Here is a 19,304-nt window from a genome sequence, read left to right as displayed (position 1 = left end):
GCCAGAACATCCTGACACATTTAGAAAAGGACGCACCAAAACAGACTCAACTGTCAGGAAAGTGAAAAAACATTGCAGTTAAATCAAGAAATATCAAATACCAACAGTAACAATCAATAAAAACGATTCAAAACAGATAAAAAACAGCAAATAAAGTGTTTAAAACCAGACAACAGGACAATAAGACCAGGATCTCTGAAAACTGTTCATGCTCTGATCTGACAGCTTAAAATAAAGTTGTCATTTTGAACAAAGTTTGGAGAAACAGCAGGAGGCTGTAGACTTTAATTAAGTCCCCTCATGAGCACAAGTCATAGTTTCTATTGTCTTGTTTTGAGTTACTGGTTTTTAATATTTCTTATTGATCTGTGATATTTGTCTCAGTGACAGACACGTTCAACTATAACTGAACTCCAGAGGATGAATTCAAATTCAGTCTGCAGGAAACTATATTCAAATTTATTTCACCTGTCACCTGTCACCTGTCACACACACACACACACAGTACAGTGTCCTCACTCTGCTACACACACACACACACACACACAGTACAGTGTCCTCACTCTGCTACACACACACACACACACACACACAGTACAGTGTCCTCACTCTGCTACACACACACACACACACACACACACACACACACACACACAGTACAGTGTCCTCACTCTGCTACACACACACACACACACACAGTACAGTGTCCTCACTCTGCTACACACACACACACACACACACAGAGTACAGTGTCCTCACTCTGCTACACACACACACACACACACACACACAGTACAGTGTCCTCACTCTGCTACACACACACACACACACACACACACACAGTACAGTGTCCTCACTCTGCTACACACACACAAACACACACAGTACAGTGTCCTCACTCTGCCACACACACACACACACACACACAGTACAGTGTCCTCACTCTGCTACACACACACAGTACAGTGTCCTCACTCTGCTACACACACACACACACACACACACAGTACAGTGTCCTCACTCTGCTACACACACACACGCACACAGTACAGTGTCCTCACTCTGCTACACACACGCACACGCACACAGTACAGTGTCCTCACTCTGCTACACACACACACACACTCTTCAGGACAAATGTTTGAAGAATACACCTCAGTGGAAACCCTACACCCCCTGCAGCCTCCTCCCCCACACAAAAGCACAACCACACACTCTACATGTGCTACAAGCTACAGTCTGTGCTGTGTGTGTGTGTGTGTGTGTGTGTGTGTGTGTGTGTGTGTGTGTGTGGTCTTACCATGCTGTGTGCAGTGTGTTGTCAGTAATTGTTTATTCCAGTTTGAGAGCATTTTCTCTCTCTGTCGGTCTGTGGTGTGTGAGTGTCTCTCGTCCAGTCAGGTCTGATTTTGCTGTTAACAGTCGAGCTGCTCACATGTTAAGTCCCGCCCACCAGCTGTCAGTCATTCATCTCTGGATCCTCCCCCTCCTCCTCACCCCTGGTCTCCCTGTCTCCCCCTGATGGCAGTATTTGGTCCTACAGGAGGTCAGTCCAGACTGATCTGTCCACTTGAGATCATGAATATCAAGAGACAATGTGATGATGTCCTGATGGTGGCGCTACAGGAAACATGAACCTCCACAACAAACCTGGCAGCTGGCAGATGTACAGATGCAGTCTGTTCCTACAGAAGCTGACTGACCTGAGAGATGTGCTCTTCTGTTGGATCCATTACGAACAACCTCCACATGTGACTGGACAAGTCCCAGTTTATTGACTGGGAACAAAGACGAGCTCTGGGCTGGTTTAAACTCAGCTGAAGGAAATGAGTCGATGGTCACAGCTGGAGTCAAACAGCTGGTTTTTCACTGCTGCCTTCATCACAGTGAGCTGACCTGTGAGTTTGGGGTCAAGGACACACATTATGTGGTGGCAGCCAGCCAGTGAGACACTGAACTGGGCCAGTTTACCATCCAGTTGGCCCAGTGCCTGGAGAAGAGTGAGCGGTGTTGTTTGTCAGCTGATGACAGGTCTGTTATCTCAGACTGGAAACCAGTTGTTGATGGTTGTGACTCCAGCAGACTGAAGAAAAACCTGCAGCTTTTGTTGTTTCCACACAACACTAACTCAGCCTGAACGAAGCATCATCTCATTACAGAGTCACACTGAATTCTATAACTGATAATGTAATAAAATCAGAATCTACACACAGGTCCAACAATAGAGCCTCCATGACAAGTGCAGCATTTATGTTCCAGGGAGGATCTCAGACGTCACACTGAACAGAAACACAGCAGGTCTGAAGCAGGTAGTCAGGTCACTACTGCACTACTCAGTGACTGAATACAGGTTTAGAGATAACGTAACTGTCACGTTCAAACAGTCCAGTATAATTGGACCAATCACAGGACTGAGATCATCCAGCAGCACCATTGAAACCAGTAGAGTTTGGGTTTGTGCTGGTTTCCAGGGAGCTGCTGGGAGTAATCAGTCTTTTCAGGGAGCTGTGGAGAGAATACCCGAGCAGAGCTTTGAGACAAACTGGCAGAGTCACAATGACTGCGGCTCTGAGGAGGTGACATGTTGGATTAAATGGTCCTCCAAACTGGGCTGTCAAGGGTTTAATGGGAACACTGGGAGCTCTGCTGGGTCTCTCTGCTTCCTGTGAAGCTTTTAACAACAGATAAACCTGTTCTGCTGATCCCAGACAACCTTCATGGTGCTATGTCACCTATGGCTTTTTTCCATTTCACCTACTCTCTACTCGGTTTGACTTGGTGCGGCAGGGATTTACATTTCCACCACAACTGGGCTACCTGCTTGAAGGTGTGTCTTTAACTAATGATGTTGTTGCATGTTATTTGGTCATTTAAAAGCTTTTATTATGAAGCAGCATAACAGGAAACGTGTTTTCAGCAGCAGTAACTGAACATGACTCCTGAACCAGCTGAAAGTGAACAGGACGAGAGAAACTAAAGGGATTCAGTTAGAAGCTACAGACGTACTGAGAGCTGAACACACCGACTCTTAAAATCCTCTCTCTCTCAGGTTTCCTGCACAGACACGAGCCGAGTATCGATTTGCAACACACACTTGTTTGAGGGGGGGCGGGTGGGTGCCGTTATTGGTTGGCCACAGTTGCAAAACGTCACTGCAGCCAGTTAAGAGACGTGGCGTGCGCGGCCTGACCCTGGTCCAGAGCAGGTCCATCCCGGGCCAGATGGATCAACACCCGCAGCTTGGTGCTGGTGGAAAAACGCCACAAGATGTCCTTCAACATGGAGGACCACTTCCTGTCTGTGATGTCACTCACTTCAAACACCAACTGATGGCAAGAGACTGGGAGAACTGGGACTTAAACCTGCACTTACTGATGTTTGTGTTCACTTGTTTTCATCACAAACAGTGAACATGATTCTTTTATATCATTTCTGTTATCGGTGTTACCTGAACACCGGCTGTGTACACACACCAACACACCTGAGACCAGCGTGCAGCACAGGTGAGCTGACCTACATAGTGTCACGACCCGGCTCTAGGCAGGACAAACACGATGAAACGTACGGGTAGAATGGTAGAATAAGAAATTCATAGATTTATTCGCCAAAGGAATATTTCAACATAACATAATCAACCAAACGAACACAAAGGAAACACGAGGAGCTGCGGCAGAACGGCGCCCAGCCCTCCCGCTGGGACGGAGTGAAGCAAAACAAGGACGAAGAGGGAGGACCGCCACACTCTTAAAGCCTACACCTGGGGACTGGCCAAACCCACACAGGTGACAGGGCGGGGGGGAGACAAACACACCAACACAGACATCCAACAGGCACTACCGGCAGGAGGCCGTCACAATAGAAACACATCAGTCAGAGCGAGTGACTCATTCAGTGCACACAGTGACAGGATGAATGTGTTCAGTAGGAACTCGTGCAGATAGTTCAGCTTCACTGGATCAGATCAACACACTGATCAAACATGAGCTAATGAATCAATATTGATTCATTCAACCTGATCTGACACTTTACAAACAGGAGAAGATCCAACACGTTCCACAGCACTGAGCTCTGCACAGTTCATCAGTTCAAATGAGTCATTTTAAACACTTTCTATACATTACATTGTGTATATATGTTAACACCTGAAGAGAAGCAATATTTGTGTTTTGTCAGACATGTTGGTTTGTCCAACACAACTTCTACTCTTATGTTTTGAGGGCTGCAACGGAAAATGTATGGTATCGTTATCACCAGATAATAAAATTATAGCCGATCAATAGAACCAATAATACAAAGCCAAACTGCGTTAGTTGACTTAAGTACAGCATTTACACACAGTAGTGGCGGTATGCACCTTTAAAGTTGGTTCTCCTGCCACCAACAACCACAGAAGAAGAAGAACAATGCTGTTGTGGCGTTCATGACGTAGAGCTGCTGCACCTCTGTAGAGCCACGCAATGTAGACGAGAGCCTCACGTCATCGCTGGAGTGGGCGATGTTTTCCAAGTTCAGAAGAAGACGGAAACACGCATTGCAAATTACAGTTGTGTCAAGTGTTCGAGAGGAGGGAGAAAGTCTGCGAGTTTAACACAATACATTTTATTAGAGCGATGGCTAATAAATCATCCATCTGAGCTTTTTTACCCTCAGGGCTGCATAAACTACAGCTTATTGACTTATTTGAAATTATTATCGGTTATCTGTATCAGCTGAAAAAATCCATATCGTGCATCCCCTAATACTCATTCATGTTCAATCTACCCATTATTTTCTATTTACTGAGTAATTTACTGAATGAAGCTCAGGTCCAGTGTTTAAACACACGCAAACATATTGACTTAACTAAGAAATAAGAGAAAAGCAACAGAGCTTCAAACTGGAAAACTGACACCAAAGAGTTTATACACATAAATATATGTGTATATATTTTCTGTTTAATTAATGTTTAAGCTATAGCAGCAGTAAAATGGTGCCTTCTGTACTGAGTCTTATGGTGATGTGATGTCACATCTCTTAACCAAACAGGATGAGAACCGACCACAACACACACGGTGTGATGTTCCTGCAGCAGTAAATGGATAACAGACAATAGTGACAGTAGAAGCTGATTCATCTGATGATGTCTGACCAGAGATCCGTTCACCCACACTGAACAGATCGAGAGCAGCAGCTCCGTCGCCTCCGTCTTTAAGTTCGTATTAACGTTGACCCCGACCTCCTCTGTGTGAGAGATGACTCTCTACACAGCAACACACAGCTGCTGCAGCACATAATGAAGTTTGTCTAATGGACACAACAGATGAACGTGTCCAGTGTGACAAATGAACAAACACACACACACACACACACACACACACGTCTGTTTCCATCAGTGTCCACAGAGTCGTGCTGTTATCATCTTCACCTCTTCCGCCTGTAAACCCTGACGTGATCTCTTGGCTGATGGTTTGTAACAGAGGATCAGTTTCATGTCGGTCTCACTGAAGTGATACACTAGTTTACTGACACACAGATGTAAAATGACTAAGGGATTATCCGATGACCTCCTGACCCTGTTCTCTTTCAGATGTACATTATTTATCTAAAATAGAAAACATTAAGGTGTTTGATAAGAATCTTTGAATGTGGTTATTAAAAAATATTAGTGTCTAGGGCTGCAACTAACGACTATTTTGATAGTCGACTAGTCAGATTATGAATTGCACAAAAAACAATGGCTCTTATTTAATATATTTAAGTTGCAGCAGCAATAAACTTTCTTTCCTTTAACAAAAGTGCATTTTGTGCATAACAATCAGCATGCATAACATAAAGTTTGTTAAACAAAGAAAACAATGGCTCTTATTTATTATATTTAAGTTGCAGTAGCAATAAAATAACGCCAAGACAACTCCGTCTGCACACACAGTAATAGGCTAGCTACTAGCATGGGACACAGACTTCAGCTCAGTTTGATTCTTCACACCTGGACGACACATTTGTCACATCGGCCACAGACGCTCCTAAAGCCACGCTGACCTCTGACCTCTGTGGTTGACTTTGGTGGGAGGAGGAACATAATGTGCTCCACTTAACTGAAACAGTGTGCTCCTCTGCACAGCCTGTGGTTTACTACCATCAGGTCAAAGGTCAGTCATATCAGACACAGCTCTAATCAAAGGGAGAGCTCAGGATTCACAAAGCACTGAGATCCAGAAACTGGTGTCTTTATCATCCGCAGGGGTTGACAATATAAATGGCCCGGTGGCCCGGACGTACTTTTAAAACCGTCATGGCCACCAGAACGCTTGGATTAGCATGGATTCAAGTTCTCCGTCGCTACGACGGATTTCGGTCATTCAAACTTAACAGAGGCGACTTGTGAGATCAGTGTAGATCAGAGGAGAACTGTTGGCTGATGTTTATTGACAGATTGTCACACTTTACAGCCAATGGTATCGATAACAGCGTGTGCGCGCCTGACCAATGACAGTGTAGTGACCCACACAGGGCGGGATCTCAACACGGAGCGGCGCTAAAGTTTAGCTGCTTAGCTTAAATTTAATTTATATAGCACCTTACATACATTAAAAATGCAACACAAAGTGCTGTACTCATCACACTGATGAGGAATCATTACATCGTCTCATCGCAACTCCAAAACTGACAAATATTCAGTTTACCCTCAAAGAAGACAAAAGAACCAAATTCTCAGAGTGAAAGGTGAGAATTAAATCCATCAGACTCACACACAACCTTTAAACTTGGGTAACCCAACACAAACTTCACTTTGCCAGGAGACGAGTTATCTTTGTTTGTTTTGATCCACATGTCTTTTTTTCAACCTGAGGACAGAGTTGTCTTCTGTCTCAGAGACTCGGCCTGAAGAGAAGCCTGTTGTTGAGAAACACTCTGGTTTCATTCAGGAGATAATATGAACCACATTCACAACCAAAGCACATCAAGCTGTAGGCCGGCAGCCTCTCTCTGATTGGATCCAGTGTTTCCCCTCGGCTGACAGTTAAACAGGAATCATATCTAATAACAATACTTTAGAACACTCTGACAATATTTTTTCTCTTTTCTCTCCAACAATTATTCTATCGATCTACTTACTTACTGTTGTTTATTTATTTATCTATCGTTATCCATCTATCTTTATCTTTATCTTTATCCATCCATCTACTTTTGTTTATCCATCTATCTCTGTTTTATTTGTTTCTCCTTTTTTGCGTACTTACCACTATCAGTTCTGTACAGCCAGGAGGAATACTTCCTCTCTGACAGCCAAGTTGGGTCGAACCCTGTCAGCCTGTGGTGACTGGACTTGTGCTGCTTGTCGGGGGGAGGGGGTGAAGCAGGTGGGCTGCTGCTCTGCTCCATGGATGTACTCTGCTCTGTGCTTGAACCAGCGGCGGCAGAGATACTGTCGCTACTACTAGCAGCAGAGCTAACGTTTGCCTCGTCAGAATCACTCTGAGTGCGCTTAAAAAACGTGGATATTTCCGCCTGTTTTTCAGGCAGTGGGGGTCGACGCGACATGTTGTCCTCTTCTCTCCGTGTCTGTGTGTAGGTGTGTGTTCACGTGTTTGTTTGTGTGTACGCAGGTGCGAAGCTCCGCCCATCGTAAAACAGAGAGCGGAGGAGAAGCGTAGATGCGCGACGATGAAGAAAATGAAATGAAATATCCTCGCTTAATTAGATCAGTAACATCATTATTTATTAAAAGAACACGGTCCAGACCTGCTCTATAGGAAAAGTGACCTGAAATGACTTCTGTTGTGATTTGGTGATATAAATAAAATAAACTTGACTTTCAGGGGGGGCGGGGCGCCGCCCCTATACAACGGTAGGGGGGGATCCATCACACTGGGATCCATCACATACTGAACTTCTGGTAAACAGCCACACATATTTTCTGTCAGCTGTCTGAAGAGGACAGAGTGCATTATGGGTACACAGAGCAGGACAGGAGACGCTCTGAGGCTTCTGAGGAGGAAATGAAAGTGAGGAGCGTCTGAACGAAGGATTCAGACTGGAGTTAATATCCTGTTAGTGTGAGCAGCTCAGGTAACACACATCAGAGTCCCAACTCACACGGCTTCAGCACAAGGACACTTTTAACACAAAACTATCACAACTACAGAAAATGTATCAATACCAGGTCAGATCTTTACAGATGTGCTGATCAAGTTGTTTTGCCTCAGAGTCCGTTAATAGAGTCACAGTTTGATATTTTAGAGACTAAAGTAATACTGTGGTGTGTGTGTGTGTGTGTGTGTGTGTGTGTGTGTGTGTGTGGTTTTGTAGATTACTGCAGCACACAGTCTTCATCAGAGCATCATAACTGTCAATCCGGGCTGAAACTATCAGTCAACTAATCAATCAGAAAAACAATAATCATAATTAATAATCAAAGAATCATTTATCAAGGAATAACGTGAAAAAGTTTTTCAATCTCAGGAAAGATGATTCTGTTTTCACGCAGGAACATTTAACACTGTTTTCTTTTATACGACACGAACAGAAAATAACTGACAATCAACGACATCCGTCAGAAAGCTTCTCCCAGAAGACCTCAGCTGCCTCCACAAACACAGTCAGATACAGGTGGAGACCAGGTGTTGGCCGGCAGGTTTAAACAACATATATTAATGGTGTCACGATTTCGATTTTAAATCGAGATCGAAATTAATTCACAATCTCGAACTTCGAACTGAAAAATAGAATCGTCGATGCTGCCACGCCCCCACGTCACGTCCGGTCGGCTTGCCAAGGGGAAAAAACACACACGTGTTGAAGTGCTGCGAGTCAGCGTCCTCTAACTTAGCTACTAGCTGAGCCAGCAGCTGTTAGCTGCAGCCAGTCAAACGACAGCATGGTGTTACACCATCCCAGCTCGGCTCCCGGACCGTGGTCAGGAAGCACAGGGGAGATGATTTCCTCCAGGGCCGAAGTTTCTGTTTACCTTCGGGGTGAACCCCCTTTCACCTGTTAAGCTGGTCGGGAAATAATACCAGGGAGCTTTGCTGTTTCTGAGGAGCCGTCGCCTTTATTCAGCCAGACTGCAGCCTGTGTTGAACACTTCACTGCTGCTGCTGCTGCTGCTGCTTTCTTCTCCTTCCTCTCCCATTCATTCACTGTCCACACGCTCCCTCACTCTCGCTCGCCCACTCACACCTTACGCACCTTGTATATGTCCAACTGTTGGAAACAGTTTGTTAAGACACTTCACTGTTCAGAGACGACTGTGGACATGGCTGTTTATTTTTTGTTTGTTTCGTTGTGAACTTGAATCATCTTCTGTGAAGAAGACTGCAGTTACAAAGAGAAACTAGATGGCAGGTTATTTTGTTTAAGTTTCCAACTGACTGAAGATAGAAGTTATTGTTACATTATGTTGTTAATGTTTTAAATTTGACAATGTAGTGTGGTACATTGCGAACAAAGGTCAGATATTATATTGCATAAAAGTCTAGTCTAAAAATGGCAGCAACCTGTGCTTTAAAAAAAATACATGTAAAAATCGAGAATCAACTCGAACCGTGACCTTAGAATCGAAAATGTAATCGAATCGAGGATTTGGAGAATCGTGACACCCCTAACATCTATCCAGATGTTTCTCCTCGTGTGACAGCAGCCAGTCTTCAGAAGCTGCTTAAGGGTTTTCATCTGTTCTATAAATCATCCCTTCTGGTCTGACGCTGACATTATTTCTAAATCATTGACCCTGATCCTTTATTTATCATCTGAATCAGCACTTCATAATTACAGATCAGTGGGCAACCCCCACCAGTTGTGTTTCGAGTCCGCCACGGCGCAGCTCCGCCAACAGCTGGAGTTACGAAACCGAGGAATTCCCGCGATAATTACATAATCACACACGACCGCAGTTATATGTGTGTTATAAACACAACAACACAAAGTGTTCCCGACTGAGGGATTAGAAGAAGAGTGCGTATTTGTCTCTTTTTTGAGTTTTTTGTGCTTGTATCAACATGGGGTGTTTTATTTTGAAAATCAACCGGATGTCTTGTTGTTGTTTCGTGTCTGACTTCCTGTCTGCTCTGTGCTAAATTCGGCTGAATTGCTGCGTTCTGCTGCCGCGTCCGCCAGAATAGAAGTCCTGCGTATCTGCTCCGCAGGGCTGCGGACTGCCGGAGCTGGGACGCAGCAGACACGCAGCGCAGCGGACCTGGTGGAGGTTAACACGTAGACTAGAGTGCTACGGATCAGCTCCAACGCCGTGGAGGAGCCGTAACGTATCCGGTGGAATCTGCGGGTGAGTCAAAGACCTCCTCCCTGTTTGTGCCGGGGGCAACTATGAAACATTCACACACACTTTACTGGACTCACTTTCATTTGAACCAACAGATTCTGTGAGGAACCACAACAACCAGTGAGACCACAAACATGCAGAGTGGACGGATGATGAACTGGATGATTTAGTATCAGTTAGGGGTTTCACCGAATAATCGAATATTCGACGATCAAAACCACTATTCGACGCTGTGCGTGACAGTCGAGTATTCGTCTTTTTCTTGTTTTTCTTTTTTTCAAAAGCCCGGTGCTGTAATAAAGCGGTACCGCAGATATGCAGCAGGGGCATGTGAGACTAGTGCAGTGTGTGTGCGTGTGTGTGCGTGACGTCAACATGTAAGGGGCGCCAAGCAGCAGACAGGAGACGAAAATAAAAGAGAAAGGAGACTGAAAGTAAAATGGCTGAGGCGGCTCTCAATACTCGCCTGCAAGTATCCAAGGTCTGGAAATACTTTACCAAAACAGATAAAACCGTTAGCTGCAATATATGTAAGGCCACACTAAAGTACCATGGCAGTACGTCTACAATGCATAACCATTTGAAGCAACACCCGGCCGGGGCTAGCAGCAGCAGCGTCAACGTTAGCGGAGAGAAGCGCCAACAACAGACAACAATGAGAGACTTCTCCACACGCCAGATATCCGACCAAAGAAAAAGGAAAATAACAGGTCTGTTGGTGAATTTCATGGTGAAGGATATGCGACCGCTTGCTGCGGTGTCTGGAAATGGCTTTAAGGACATTATCCATTTTTTCGAGCCGGGTTACGTTATCCCGTCCCATAGGACACTGTGGAACAACATCACACACCAGTATGATGAATTGCGAGCGCAATTAGCAACTGAAATGAAAGATCAGAGTGTTTCACTCACTACGGACCTATGGACATCTCCAACCATGGAGGCATACATCACGGTGACAGCGCATTATCTCACCGACACCTGGGAGGTGAAGGCAAAAGTCCTCCGCACCTGCGCAATGCCAGAGCGGCACACCGCTGTTAACATTGCTCAGAGACTCACGGACACAATCAGTGAGTGGGGCCTGACGGTGTTCTGCGTTTTACATGACAACGCTAGCAGCATGACACTGGCGATGAGTCTGTGTGAAGATTTCAACCACGACCTCGGCTGCACTGGACACACATTACAGTTGGCGATAAAGGCGGGGCTGGATTTAGCTGAAGTGGCAAAAACCACAGATGTGGCGAGGCGTGTGGTCAGCCACTTTTGCCACTCGGCTGTGGCAACGAGTGCTCTGACGCAGCGACAGGCCCAGCTTAATATGAAAGAGAAAAGGCTCCAGAACGACGCGCTGGAATTCTACCTTTACAATGCTGGGGCGACTTAACGAGCAGCGCATCCCTGTCCAAGCCGTACTCGAAGATGAGACTGTCACTAAATCCACCGCCAGAAAAGCCCCGTCAATAAGAGCCTCACAATGGGAACTAATCCAGCAGCTACTGCCTGTGCTGAGACCGCTGGCAAAGGCAACTACGATCATGTGTGGGGAAATGCACGTCGGGCTCTCATTTATCTACCCCGTTATCCTCAATCTGGTGAATGTGGTGCTGAAAGTTGAAGAGTCGGATGTAACAGCAACTCGCAACTTTAAGAACACGGTACTAAAACAGCTGAAAACCAGGTTCAAGTTGGACACTGAGGACGACTTGGCGGGATCGGTTCCTATCATTGCCTGCATCCTGGATCCCAGATTTAAAGATCTCCGATTCCTTCCAGAGAACACCAGAGCGGAGGTTAAAAGCCACCTGATTCAGCTACTGCGAGATGTACCTGTAGCTACAGGTAAATATTATTCATTAATTTGAGAGAGAGAGAGAGAGAGAGAGAGATACTGTGGTGTGCATGCGTATGTGAGGTCACGTCCGTGCTTTAATATATTTGCAAAATTGAAAATAGCTAAACTTAAATTCACTGAAACCCTGGACTCAAACACGACCAGCACTCTGGCTGTGATTTTATTTGCAGGTGCCGATGACGCCACAGCAGACAGCGACGTGGGCTAAATCGGAGAGGAGCCCGGGAGTAAAAAAACAAGGCTGGAAAGTGATTACGACGAACTGTTTGGGCCTCACTACACCAGTAAAAAAAAAAGGGCTGGCAGCACCTGTCCAGAGGAGGTTGAAGAATATTTCCATCTGCCCCACATCTCCACCACGAGCAACCCCCTGGAGTGGTGGGCCCGCAAGGAGAAGCAGTTCCAGGCAAGCTGGCCAGAACCTACCTGGCTGTCCCCGCTACAAGCACCCCAAGTGAGAGTTTTCTCCCTGGCTGGGAACACGATTACCCGTCAGAGAGCAAGTTCGCACCCAGCTCATGTGGATGCCCTTGTTTTCTTGAACGCAAACCAGAAGCGCAAGAATAGGATTATTAAAGAGGAGGACTTTGACGAGAGCGAACAACTGTTAAGCAGGCGCAGGCGGATAGCCCACTGGATTACACTGCTTTTTTTTGCACTTTTCGTTATGACGCTGCACTGTGGTGAGTAAGTTTTGTTTAACACATTTAAAGCCTATATTTTCTATTAATTCTGAATAACAATTTGGATAAAATGTGTTATTTCAATAAACAACGTCTGTAAACGTCTATGCAACCTGTGGACATTTTTATGTTTCATAGCGAGATTGCTACATTTGTTTCACTATTTACATGCAATGTCGATCTTAAATAGGCCGACATTGTGTTTTCATGGTCATTAAGAGGCAAACTCAGTGAGGAGGGTCGGGTCTGGCAGCAGCGGATAACAGGCGAATATTCGACTATTAGTCGACTTCTGGGAAGTATTACTAAAATACAGTATTCGTCAATGCCCTAGTATCAGTTCACTCAGAACCACAAACCAAAACTGTTACTGTACCTTTAAATCTCACCAAGACAAAGAGGGGAGGGTGGAGGAGCAGAGGGGAGGGTGGAGGAGCAGAGGGGAGGGTGGAGGAGCAGAGGGGAGGAGAGCAGAGGGGAGGAGAGCAGAGGGGAGGGTGGAGGAGCAGGCAGGAGGAGAGCAGAGGGGAGGGTGGAGGAGCAGAGGGGAGGGTGGAGGAGCAGAGGGGAGGAGAGCAGAGGGGAGGGTGGAGGAGCAGGCAGGAGGAGAGCAGAGGGGAGGGTGGAGGAGCAGAGGGGAGGGTGGAGGAGCAGAGGGGAGGAGAGCAGAGGGGAGGGTGGAGGAGGAGAGGGGAGGAGAGCAGAGGGGAGGGTGGAGGAGCAGAGAGGAGGGTGGAGGAGCAGAGGGGAGGAGAGCAGAGGGGAGGGTGGAGGAGCAGAGAGGAGGGTGGAGGAGCAGAGGGGAGGGTGGAGGAGCAGGCAGGAGGAGAGCAGAGGGGGGGGTGGAGGAGCAGATAGGAGGAGAGCAGAGGGGAGGGTGGAGGAGCAGAGAGGAGGGTGGAGGAGCAGAGGGGAGGGTGGAGGAGCAGATAGGAGGAGAGCAGAGGGGAGGGTGGAGGAGCAGAGAGGAGGGTGGAGGAGCAGAGGGGAGGAGAGCAGAGGGGAGGGTGGAGGAGGATGGAGGAGCAGAGAGGAGGGTGGAGGAGCAGAGGGGAGGGTGGAGGAGCAGAGGGGAGGGTGGAGGAGCAGAGGGGAGGAGAGCAGAGGGGAGGGTGGAGGAGCAGAGGGGAGAGTGGAGGAGCAGGCAGGAGGAGAGCAGAGGGGAGGGTGGAGGAGCAGAGAGGAGGGTGGAGGAGCAGAGGGGAGGAGAGCAGAGGGGAGGGTGGAGGAGCAGAGGGGAGGAGAGCAGAGGGGAGGGTGGAGGAGCAGAGAGGAGGATGGAGGAGCAGAGGGGAGGGTGGAGGAGGATGGAGGAGCAGAGGGGAGGAGAGCAGAGGGGAGGGTGGAGGAGGATGGAGGAGCAGAGAGGAGGGTGGAGGAGCAGAGGGGAGGAGAGCAGAGGGGAGGGTGGAGGAGCAGAGGGGAGGAGAGCAGAGGGGAGGGTGGAGGAGGATGGAGGAGCAGAGAGGAGGGTGGAGGAGCAGAGGGGAGGGTGGAGGAGCAGAGGGGAGGGTGGAGGAGGAGAGAGGAGGGTGGAGGAGCAGAGAGGAGGGTGGAGGAGCAGAGGGGAGGGTGGAGGAGCAGATAGGAGGAGAGCAGAGGGGAGGGTGGAGGAGCAGAGGGGAGGGTGGAGGAGCAGATAGGAGGAGAGCAGAGGGGAGGGTGGAGGAGCAGAGGGGAGGAGAGCAGAGGGGAGGGTGGAGGAGCAGAGAGGAGGATGGAGGAGCAGAGGGGAGGGTGGAGGAGCAGATAGGAGGAGAGCAGAGGGGAGGGTGGAGGAGCAGAGGGGAGGGTGGAGGAGCAGGCAGGAGGAGAGCAGAGGGGAGGGTGGAGGAGCAGAGGGGAGGATGGAGGAGCAGAGGGGAGGGTGGAGGAGCAGATAGGAGGAGAGCAGAGGGGAGGGTGGAGGAGCAGAGGGCAGTAACCTGCCTCCATCTTGGCTCCAACAGCAGACTGTGGAGCCAGGTTCTCCCCTGCAGGCCTCAGACTGTTCACACATCAACCTTCACGCACGCACAGAACAGAAACTGGATCAAGTTCAAATCAAACGTGTCGACGTTGGAAATCTGAACATCAGAGAAAGTAGAAATATTTATTTCCAGGACTCAACACTGGCTGAGTAACTGCTGCACGTCTTCCTCCACTCAGAGTGAGATCATGCCCTGCTCCTCCTCTCTGAGCGTCTGGAGGTTTCATCGTCCTCGGTCTGTCCTGGTCTCTGGTCTGTTAATGTTTCAGAGTTGTATTTGCTCCAGACCGCAACACGAGTGTGAATCAGCTGTAAAACACATTCCTGTGAGCTGATCCACCTCTCACATTCATCAATCTTCTCTTAACGTCTCCACAGTTTACCTGGCGAGAAAACACATCTTAAAATCCCCTGACATTCCAGGAATTCCAGGACCAGTGAATCATGTTCAAAGGAGTCCTTCAGGTCCCTGAACCTCAGCTTGAGAACAAACGTAATGATGTGCAAATGTAACAGTTTCGGTGTTTTCTTTCTAGTCACTGCACAGAACAAGAACAGAACATCGGACCAGTGATCAGTGGAAAACAATATAAACGTGGTGCTGACAGTGTTAACTCTTCTCAGAGCTTTTCACATGAATTCAAGACACTCGCTGCAACAAACACTAATCAAAACTGTTTGTTTCTTAAATCTCAGGATTATTTCTTTTTACAGGACTCGCAGACGTCGTGCAAACACTCACATGAGGATGAGACTGAATCAAGTTCAAGTTAAACTGTGTGTGATGTCGTTTTGTACTGACTGGTGACGGACAAGAACATTTGTCTGGTTCTGAATACAATCATCTTTGCAGCTGCAGAAACAGGAGCAGCAGGAGAAGAAGGAGGAGGCTGCCGTCTGAGCGAGCAAGGCACTTACCCTGTGTGACGGGAGTACGACTCCCACTCAGCTCCTCTCAGTACAAGTGTAAAGTAATCCAAACTAATGACAAAGACCGGGACGAACTGAGCACGACAACTCTCCGGAAAGAAGTCTAGTTCAGACGGATAGAGATCCACAGCACAGACAGCAGAGTTCAGACAGAGGCAGTAGAAACAGCAGAGGTCCAGCAGGGAGAGTCTCGTGTGTTCACAGTGAAGCTGCTGGACAAAGTATCAGCCTGCAGGCTCAGACAGCTCCAGCCACAGCTCCACCCACAGCTCCACCCACAGCTCTCTCTCTGTGTGTGTGAAGCATGCAAGCCTCAATCACATTATCTGGATTCACCAAACAGCTGTTCTCAGACACACACACACACACAGACACAGACACACACACACACACACACACACACAGACACACACACACACACACACACACACACACACAGACACACACACACACAGACACACTATCTGAATGTTGGCAGGAGTTAACAGGACATTCTTTGGACAGCAACTCACATCTCTAAATAGTCCAGAGGAATCCTCCTGAACACAGTGAGACAGAACAACAGTCGAGATTAAAGCTGCTCAATATCTCTGATCATCTGAGTGATGTTCATGAGAATCATCATCATCATCATCATCATCATCTCTGCAGCTCTGTGACGCTTTTCAGCCTCTTTTTGGAATAATTTTGTCTAATTTAGACACCAGCAGCTGATGAGGCCCCCGTACACTACTGGGGAAGGGAATGAGTAATCCGGTATTTGTTCTACATATACGTAAGTAAACTGAACCTGTTCATTATTAGTTTACATAGACAAGGACAGACTCAGCGATGAACCTGCTCTTGCAGATAAATATAGCAAAAATGATAAATCTGCAGTAGATAAAGTTAAAGACTGTCAGACGTCACAGGCACAATGAGTGCTGCTCAACAGGAATGACGTACACTGCCCGATCAAAAAAAACGATGTCATCGTCCATTACAATGTTTCACTGGAGACCTCGTCATATGCCAATTCAGCAGACATCTCCCAACACTAACCTAGACCTGACCAACTGAAGCAACCCCAGATCATAACACTGCCCCCACAGGCTTGCTTCTGACATGGTTGTTAACAAAATGAGCTTGTTGCCAGCGGAAACATATTAATCACTGCAGTAATTATCCAGTGGAAGGCTCTTACCCATCTGCTTAGTTAAATCCAGGTGGTGACTTTTTTTTAATGTACTTCCAACAGAAGAACTCGTTGCTCGACACCATCTTTCACGTGGCACCTAAGGAATTTTATCACGAAGTAAACACTCATGTTTTGTTGCTTATTGTAATGGGGTAGTATATAATATAGCTAGACAAGCCGGCTGGCGTCTGGATAAAATGGAGACAACTGAACCTCCGCTGCAGCATAAATTGAAAATGTTGAACGGCTCTTTAATTTTTGTCGAGCGGCACTCATCCAAAGTGTTGAGCACCCTGCCATAAATCAGGTTGAAGAGACGTCTGGAAGTTTGAGGATGTTTTTCGACGAAATACACAAAATGAATGTGCAGTGCAGACTATGTAACATAAACTTGTGTAGCACCATTAGCACATTCAGCACAGGCAATCTCATCATCTCACTTGCTAGCAGTGTTGGCATGCAGAGAAGATCAGCCAGCCCATCTCGACACTGGTGACTGGAGATGTGCTGCTGCTCTGTGGAAGGACGGCTTAAGTGAGCTGATGGCGTTTGTTGAGCCAGAGTACAAACTACCATCATCAACATCTACGAGAGCAGAGATTATGAAGCACAGTGAAAGTGAGGGCTAATCTGCAAAGTGACGACAAGGAAGCTGTTACTGACAGCAGTGCTTAACATGTGTGTCGCTAACCTGAACCTCTACCTGCACTTGGTTGTTCATTTCTTACCCCAACCATACATGACATGTTCTAATGAATCCTCAATAATAGAGGTGTCATGATCTCATTTGTAAGTCGGATAGCAATCGAAATGACGTCACGCTCTCGACCTTGAAATCAAAGGTGGAATCTAGGTTTTAGCCACGCCCCCAGCGTCATGTCTGGCAGGCGTGCCAAGAGGCGAAAAAAACAACAAACACACACAGCATGAGGGTAGTCCGGCTGCGGCGGTGCGTGCCGAAAAAGTGGAGACAGAGTCAACTTTTGGAGAAACGTAGACCTACTTCACGTTGCGCTGGCCAATCACATACGCTGGAGATCAGACTACGACTGAAGACACGGTGGAGTGTAAAGTCATGAGTCATGTGTTCACTCAGTTTGACTTTGTGCAGCAGTTTAAAACACATCTGTGGTAGGGTTGGGCGGTAATACGGTAGTAAGGTATACCCCGGGGTCTTAAAAATAGCAACGGTATCAGTTTCAATACCGTCATTAAAAAAAAAAAAACCATGTACTTACATAGGAGATAAGGATTAAATATTAAATATAATGTATTTAGTGGCAGTATTTTGGTTCCGAGCTAACGAGAAGGGAGAGGCGGTAAATACTGAAGAGGCAATTTGTAAATTGTGCAATAAGGACACATCTCCGAAACAACAAAGCACCCCCTTCTCACAGAGAGACGCCGCATTATCGCTGCAGCGGCGGTTCTCCAATTCTCCGCCGTTGGTTGTTCACACAGAGCCGAGCAGCTCCGGAGTAAAAGATGAACCAGAGTATAATTCACACAGCAAGCCGGCGCTGCGGCTCCAGAAGAGGCGTGACGGTACACGAATGGTGATGACGTGTGTTTTTTTCAAGGTGTTTCCCCGGTGTCCTCCTGTCCTCCTGTCGTGTCTTTGGCAACTTATATCTGGAAAAAAATACCACAGTTATTCGTTGAGAAGTGTCTGTCCAAACGACTATTTCTGCCCGAAAAACAGCGTCTGTCCCCGGCAAAAACTTTAACTCACCAACTGTTTGTCGCGCTGAAAAAAATCACAGAGATGGTCAGCCCTCCCGACCGAGACTTCAGTGAACTTTCCCCCATAAACAGCCTCCCTCCCCACAAGTGAAAGAGTCAGACAGTGTCCCGTTTACTGATGGCGCTTATGTAATTAAGAGAAAAACGTAACTTTGTCATTTTCCGGGGGAAACACTTTGAAAAAAACACACGTCATCATCATGACGTGTACCGTCACGTCACAGCCTCTTCACTAAGTCACACTTGTTATATGTTTGTTCATTATTACATGCATATATTGCAATTAGTCATATCTGAATTGTAAACCCCTTTTTACAAATAAAGTTGGGAAAAAAAAAAGTCACGTTTTATATTTCCTTTTTAGATTTACTTGAATACTGTGTAATGTACCTGAGCTTGATTTTGAAGCAAAAATATAATTATTGCAAGTTGCACTACTTTTTGTATTGGTTTTATAAAAGATGTTTGCACAGTAAAAGTTCTGTATTTTGACTGCAGTTGTCTTTGCATTCTGATTCCTCACTTCATTAGAATCATGAGTGGCTCTTCTTTGTAAACAGCATCATTTTTTGGGGCCATGCAAACCTGTATTACTACTAGTGTGGAATTATTCTATTATTCTACAATATTCACTCATCATGACAGTAAAATAGGCCATCCTAAGTCAATCTAGTGCAGTAATTCCT

General features: G+C 46.7%; 1 protein-coding gene across 4 annotated transcripts in view; it reads right to left on the bottom strand.

The window, feature by feature from the left end:
* Positions 1-19,304, bottom strand: part of plekhg4 (pleckstrin homology domain containing, family G (with RhoGef domain) member 4) — an 87,364-nt gene that overhangs the window by 48,849 nt on the left and 19,211 nt on the right. Inside the window, exon 1 of one of the 4 annotated variants that reach the window (XM_084351508.1) lies at positions 1,301-1,391. The exons of the other annotated variants lie outside the window; for them this stretch is intronic. Within the exon in view, the coding sequence (XP_084207634.1) occupies positions 1,301-1,303 (3 nt within the window). The 5' untranslated portion in view covers positions 1,304-1,391. Of the gene's footprint in view, positions 1-1,300; positions 1,392-19,304 lie in introns of those variants that run through there. 4 annotated transcript variants of the gene reach the window in all.

The sequence above is a fragment of the Pagrus pagrus genome (assembly GCF_965226575.1).
Source record: "Pagrus pagrus genome assembly, chromosome: 1".
NCBI lineage: Eukaryota > Metazoa > Chordata > Actinopteri > Spariformes > Sparidae > Pagrus > Pagrus pagrus.
The sequence above is the reverse complement of the archived record's forward strand: the minus strand, read 5'-3'. Positions and strand labels throughout refer to the sequence as shown.